General features: G+C 34.0%; 1 protein-coding gene across 1 annotated transcript; it reads left to right on the top strand.

The window, feature by feature from the left end:
• The first annotated feature begins 225 nt into the window (after positions 1-225).
• On the top strand, positions 226-5,530 carry LOC114392042 (fatty-acid-binding protein 2-like). Its single transcript, XM_028353079.1, has 10 exons — positions 226-953; positions 1,623-1,845; positions 3,243-3,318; positions 3,446-3,548; positions 3,647-3,715; positions 4,110-4,146; positions 4,240-4,314; positions 4,401-4,452; positions 4,596-4,640; positions 4,750-5,530. The coding sequence occupies exons 1-10, from the start codon at positions 490-492 to the stop codon at positions 4,845-4,847; spliced, it is 1,242 nt and encodes a 413-aa protein (XP_028208880.1). The 5' UTR covers positions 226-489; the 3' UTR covers positions 4,848-5,530.
• The last annotated feature ends 1,764 nt before the right edge of the window (positions 5,531-7,294 follow it).

Raw genomic sequence — 7,294 nt, 5'->3', positions numbered from 1 at the left:
CGATCTTAACCGACGCCGCTAATTGCCATCACACGTGATAAAAAAAGATTCCGAAGGTCATAAAAGTCATTAACTCGCTTTCATAGTCATTTTATGTCCAAAACGGTGGGCCATCGAGACTTCTGAGTCGTCAAACGCACACGACGTGATCAAAAAGTGCCTCCACAATTTTTCCATTTTCACTTTTACCCTCAAAAGATTATTTTTGAATTGAATCCTCTTTGACCCTTTCCCTGTCCAAAGCATATTCCCCTCTCTTCTTTAATTCCCTTTTCCTTTCCCTTTCTCTTCTCAACAACAATAACATCGCCAATATTCACGTCGCGATTCGCGAAAACCCGAAAAGCTTAATCGCTTCGTGTTCAGTTCTCCGATCCAAACAGAACCTTATTATTATCATTCCCCTTTCCGTTTTCTCGTTCTCCTTTCAGTTTCAGCGAGAAAACGAAAACGAAAACGCGCTTCGTTCGATCGCGTGCGTGCGTCGCAATGAACAACGATTTCGTTTGGCTTCCTTCGCTGTATTCCGATCCGGAACTATTCACCTATCTGGAGCCATTCGTGTTCCGCAGTTCTCCGAGCTCGCATTTCCTGCAATCGATGGCGAACAATTCCAGAAGCTTCGCGCTCGAGGAGGCGTTCGGACACGTGTCGCGGTTCGCCGGCGCGTTGCTGTTCTGGCTCTCGCGCGCGTCGAGTTCCAATTTGGCGCGTTCGCTGCGCGGTTCTTCTCCGCCGCTTCGGTTCGGTAGCGTGCAGGTTAAGGCTGTGTCGACGAATGTGCGCGTGTTCGGGTTTCCGTTCGGATTGAAGAGGAAATCGTCGTTTGCGAGTGTGAGGTTGGGGAAGATTTCTAGTTTGGCGATGAGGATGATTTGGAGAGAAGCGAAGAGGCTTCGCTCGTTCCCTGTTCTGTCGCTGGCGGCTGCGTTGGTTCCACCGTTTCAAAACTTGTATGTGCCACACTCTGAAAAGAAAACTTGAGATGTTGATTTGATTGAGTTTTTGTGATATGTTTGGATGTGAAATGATGAGATTGGCGAGTTGAATAGAACGGAATTGAATAAAATTAGAATTGAATAGAATGAAATCAAATACAGTTAGAATTTAATTAGAATGTACTAATGCCTAATAGTGTAATGTCTTTTTGTTACTCTAATCCAATTACACCTTATTATGAATGGTAAATTTGCTGATTTCTATGATAACTACCTTAAAAGTCGTATCTGACTCCTCGGGCTGGTTGTCACTATCTCTGATAGGTCGATGATGACACTTGCATGGAAATTAAACTCAGAATCATTAAATCATTGTTTGAATATTTTAGGCTTATATAATGGATAGAATGATAGTGGTTCCATTCCTACATTCCCAAATTAGGTGAGAGAAAAATGAGTGTGTTGGATTGAACGCAATTTAAAAGAGAATATCATATTCCATTGTGCTTTTTTCAACTTAGAGAAATTTAAACAATGGAAATTGGCCTCATTACATCTGCATTTCATTACATTTACATTCCCTTAGATTTCGTCACTTTTCACCAATTCAACCTTAGTTTGGTTTGTATGTGTCATTTTCTTTCTTGATTTTGTGACATTTTTTTTTTAAAATTTTACATATAGGTCATCAAATGTACTATCTAGCCCGTTGCAGAATCCTGATGTGCAAATGTTTGGAGCCATGGACCAAGTGCCTAAGGAGGTTGAATGCCAAGGATGTGCATTCCTACCGTGTCTTGAGTTGAACCAGGCAAAACCTGCAGTGGAGCCTAAGACTGGTATTGAATTTCCTTTGGTTCTAGACAATATATTCACTGGAGAGAAGAATTATGACTTCAACTCTGAGGTTAATATTTTATTTGCAAAATTATTTTCTGGTTCTTTTAGGCATTCTGCTCTTTGTATGAATGATTTTTATGCTCCATGCAGCTGTTTTGGAGTTTTAGTTAAGATTCTGTTGCTAGATTCTTTGCATGATTAATGTCTAGTAGTTAAAGCTGGCTATCAAATAATCATAGTTGATTAGAAATTTAGCTAGCCTTTTTTTGGTGCATTGAACTTTGGCTAGCTAGTGTGTTGGAGTGGTTTACCACGCAACAAGATGTACATATAGAGAGGATATAGTTTCTAGTGGGTGGTATAGAGAACAATGGAGGCACCCAACGCAAATATTTGGTAGGATAGCTTAGGGGCCTGAGATCAATGTCTATGGAATAGTTAGGAGCGCCAATTTTTCGTAGTGAATGTTTTTATGGAAGATTGTTCCTGAAAATACTTATAAGAGGGGATGATATGAAGTAGAAGATGTGAATCAAATACTTGAGTGACTGGTACCAAAATGCAACTATTTCTGTAATCATAATTGGCTAACAAGAAAGAAATCTGAAATTGAATGACGATTTTTTTCATTTTTTTTGTATTAATTGAAGTTGATAACCCCTAGAACTTTTAGTAGGACTTTCTTTAGGGCTATTCTTATTCCTGTATCTCAATGGTTTACGACCCAATCAAAATGAATTTTGCTAGAATTATTATAAGGGAAATTGAACTGAAAATTTTATTTTTGAAATGAGTTTCATTTGTGTTAATGTTAGATCTACTGCCAGAGTTATCATTGGTCAGTGGTCACCAATCACTTGGCATTGGGGCTCCATAGACCACCAAATGATACTAAACAATCCCAAATGCAAGTCATGAATCAGAAATAGGACAATATTTGAAATAGAATTTTGAGAACTATTGAAATTGATTCGATGGAAGTAAGAGACTGAGGGAAAAGGAAGGAAACATTTGAATATATTTTCTGAGGAAATAAAAAGACGCAGAAAGAAAAAAAAAAGAAGAAAAGGATGAACAATGGAGAGGACAGAGGTTTCAGAGAGAAAGAGAATTGAAAGAAGAAACTGAAATTTACTGAATCACAAATTGATTTGTTATTCAGGAAATAACTGATTACCAACCAAGTTCCAGTAAGTCAAACTCAACATGAACCATATGTGGTGACTTATGGGATAGGTAATTGGGTATATGAGAATAGTAAACTTGTTTCTCAATTCCTTGTGTCATATGTAGTTATCCAAGACTCATCATCGGTTGTGTGATCTGGTAACTTGTATTAGTTTCCACTTTCTAATTCCTTTTGAATTGAATTTATTGGCCTATTATGGTATTACCACTTGCTTTGGTTGAGATTCCATATTTACCTTTTGTTTTACATAAACTGATCAATTAAATTCGCTTCAGGTCCTGGTTGGAACAGGATCCAGAACCATGACAATTGTTAAAATCAAGTCACTGAAGGTCTATGCTTTTGGAGTTTGTAAGTTTTCTTGATTACTTAATTATTTTCTCCTTCCTTTTGAACAGACAAGAATTATTATTGATGCTTCTTGTGTAATATTATTAGCAAAAGTACCTGTTTTTGAGTTACACTTGGTCTTTGACAGATGTTCATCCATATTCCCTCTGTGAGAAATTGGGGCCGAAATATGCATCAATTTCTGCTGATGAATTGAATAACCATCATGACTTCTATAAGGATCTTCTCAGGTCTCAAACATCGTGTGTTCTTTTCTAATCTCTAAAATTTTATTGAGGGAAAGATTTCTCTTAATTTTGATGGAACTGTTGTGCTTTCTACATTGCAGGGAGGATATTAATATGACTGTTAGACTTGTTGTAAATTGCAGGGGCATGAAAATTAACAGCGTGAAGGAGTAAGTAATAATTTTATCTTCTGAGTTGTGCAATTTTTAAATTATTTTTTTAACAATTAGATTTGACATTCCTTCCCATTTTTTGGAAGATATCTTATCCTCTCCTGCTTGTTCTTTATTTCTTTTCTCTCTGATATACTTTATTTTTTTCTCTCAAAAAATATTTAATCTTAAATGTGCTGGTGTCTAGGCTTCAAGATTTAGTTAATTTAGATTTGACTCATTTGAGTAATTTTTGGAACAACTGGATGAAATTTATAAAAGAGTTGGTCTGGTGCTCATCTAATGCAGTGGTGCTACCTCAATATGAAGATATTAGGCAATACAATTGATTATAAAATTAAAATTGCAAAGCAACAGGCAACTGATTGTTTTTTGATATTTTTGGTTGCAGTGCTTTTGAAAAATCACTTCGAGCTCGATTAGTAAAGGTACACTACCTCTAGGAAAATGATTTTTGTGTTGTTTCTACACTGGATTAGTTCTAACTTCTTACACATCTTTTGAATCCCATTTTTGGTCAGACAAATCCATCCACGGACTTTAGCTGCCTAAAGACATTTGGTTCATACTTCACAGAGAATTTCTCAATTCCTTTGGTAATAATTTTTCAACATTTTTCTTTTCTGTTATACTAAATTGTTAATGATGTCAGGGTTACATTATATGTATTTTAATGTTGCAGGGAACGATAATTGAGTTCAAACGAACAGTTGATGGACGTCTGATCACTAAAAGTGAGTTATATTTTGCCAACATGTGTTTGACTTTTGAAACATGTCTATACCGTTTGCCTTAGGGCAGACAGGGATTAAACTCGTCATTTTGGTCTGTCTTCTCTGTGTGATGTTTGAACTGAGTGTGCATTTTACCTGTACAGTTAGTGGCAATCAGATAGGAAGTGTCCACTGCAAAGATTTGTGCCGTAAGTCATATTCTAACATATGTGCTTGCATTGCACCAATTCGAATTTTTGTATTTCTTTTGCCTGGAGTATGAAACTGAACTTGGTGATCTCATATTTCAACTTTCAGGGGCTTTCTTTGACATGTACATTGGAGATGTCCCTGTGTGTGAACAAACTAAAAAGGAGATTGGCATGAATGCTGCGAATATTATTAGGAAGTGCTAAAACAATTCATTTTCTATCCACTTGTCCTACTTTTAGAATGGACAATTGGACATGGATAGCATGGCAAATTGGCGTATACCCTTAACTTATAATAGAAGCAGTGGTTTCTTGAAATTGATTTCAACCTGCTTTTAAAATCATTCGCTGGCATTACTTCCCCAGGTGTGTCCTTTGAATCATAGAAGTCTTTAGGATAGCTTAAATTGGATTTTCATTGGAAAATTCTTTCTGTTCCTATTGACTATATCATTATATTCATCGCCTTGATGCCCCCCTATCCCTCATGTTAGATGTACTCATATTTTAGAGAATGAAAAGGAAAAAAAATGCAGATAAGAATGTTTGTGCCCGTTTGCTCAAGCAAATAAGTATTTGCTACCTTTTATATTCAGTATAGTAATGTGTTTAACTAGCATTTCTCGTTGATACAATCAGGAAATGCTATGCAAAGTAGGTTTAGATTCTATTGACTTGGCAGCATTTCTGGTTGGAGAATGTATGAAACTTTAAGCGTGTGTTTGGAGCGGTGTTTTTAACGCTCATGCTCCAATTTTTCACGTCAAAATTGTATAAGACTTAAAAGTTAAAGAGAGAAGCTTTGAACTGAACACAGATCACATTGGTGGTTGATGCGTAACTGTAGTGGACACATAACTAAACACATGGTAGATGTGTTGTCCTTTAAAAAAACGTGAGTGGTCTTCTTGAATTTCAATGTGATTGTTGTGTGATCCATATGTTGAATGTATAATTTGTCTTTTTATGTTTGTTGCATGGTAACCGATTCTTTTCTCCTTTTCTCTTTTTCCTAAAGTTGTAGGTCCACTAAGTTGTGTAGGTTGCCAAAAATGGATTTATGGTCCTCCAATGTATGTGTCTTGCATGTGCAATATAATTAAGATTTTTTTTACTTAGTAATATACTATAACTATGGACTGATGGTGATTAGTCATTGTTTAAAACTCTTGGTAACTCCTTTGCAAATAAATGGTACCTATTCAAATACACCATGGAGGTAACTTTGTTAAAGGAAAAGATATGCTTGATGTTTTTAGTATATTATGTATCAAACGTTTGTTAATTGCTAAAACAAGATGCAGACCTTATTAAGATGATGAATGTTTCTACTAAGAACCATGAGTACATTCATGTTTGTTACAAGCATCCTATTTATAAACCATAAGAGGTACAACGTGTTGAAGATATGTAAAAGGGAATAAATTAAATATAGAAAGAGTGGATTTAATGGATGATGAGGAACTAAATTATGTCAAAGGTGGTGGTTGCTTAAAGCAAGGAAGTCAATGAGTGAAAGGAATTAAACTTGGTGATAATACAAGAGGGAAAATTAGGAGTAATCATGAAGATAGTTGCCTCCTGCCTTTTCCAAGTTTTTCTCTGTACTCTTTTCGGATGTTTTTTTTACCTTCCCGGAAGTAAAAAAAAGGACTACATTCTAAAATGTAATTTTATATTTCGGATTGACCAAGGTAAAAATTGAGTGCAGGAAGCAATAGCCAATCATGAAATGGGTCAATCCAACCAACTTGAACTAAAACTAGATTGGATTCAACCTAAATGAATGAAACAAAAGTAATTAAGCTGGGTGTTGAGTTTAGGAATTTTGCATCCAACCTAACGTCAACCCAACCTGATGATAAAATATGACAAATGCTTAATATTTAGTTACTCTTAATCTTTAACTTTATTTATTTTCTTTTAAATCTAACTTTTGAGAAAGTTTTTTTCTTCAACTTTTTGTAATTTTTCTTCTTTATATTTTTTTCTCTAATTTACAAGTCTATTTTTCAGGTATTGCTTATTAATCATTATTTTTATTCCAAAAGTTAAATCATATTATATATTAAAAAATTCACCCCAAAAAATATATATTATATATATTTAAAATTTATAAATTTATGTCTTTAAATCAAATAATTTGACTGTTATTTATTTATATTATGTTATGTACTCAAATTAAGAAAAATAAATATATCCATACAATTAAGTTAAATATTAAGAATCAATACAGTGGAAATTAAGACAATTAAGAATTAAGATGATAAAGGAGCTACTAAACACAAACCATGTGCTATTGTGCTAAAACGAAACAGAAAATATGAAAAAAAAGTCTTCATATTAAAAACTGTGAACTAAGATTTGTATTATCGGGATTAATACTTAAACCTTTCAATAGTGAGTAATACATTGCAAAAAAAAAAATCTATCATACAATCATTAAATTAGAAAATATTTATTATAAATATTTAAGAATTTTTACACTATAGATTAAATATTCTTTTGTAAATATTTTTTAAAAATTATTTACTAATTTATGTTTATTTTATTTATTAATTACAATTTTAATCATCTTTATTACTATTTTTTTTTACTGTAAGATTTGTGATTGATTACGGTGTAAATATAAATAATATCTTATATGGAAC

This window comes from Glycine soja, chromosome 17 (genome assembly GCF_004193775.1).
Source record: "Glycine soja cultivar W05 chromosome 17, ASM419377v2, whole genome shotgun sequence".
Classification (NCBI taxonomy): domain Eukaryota; kingdom Viridiplantae; phylum Streptophyta; class Magnoliopsida; order Fabales; family Fabaceae; genus Glycine; species Glycine soja.
This window is presented reverse-complemented; position numbering and strand designations above follow the sequence as displayed.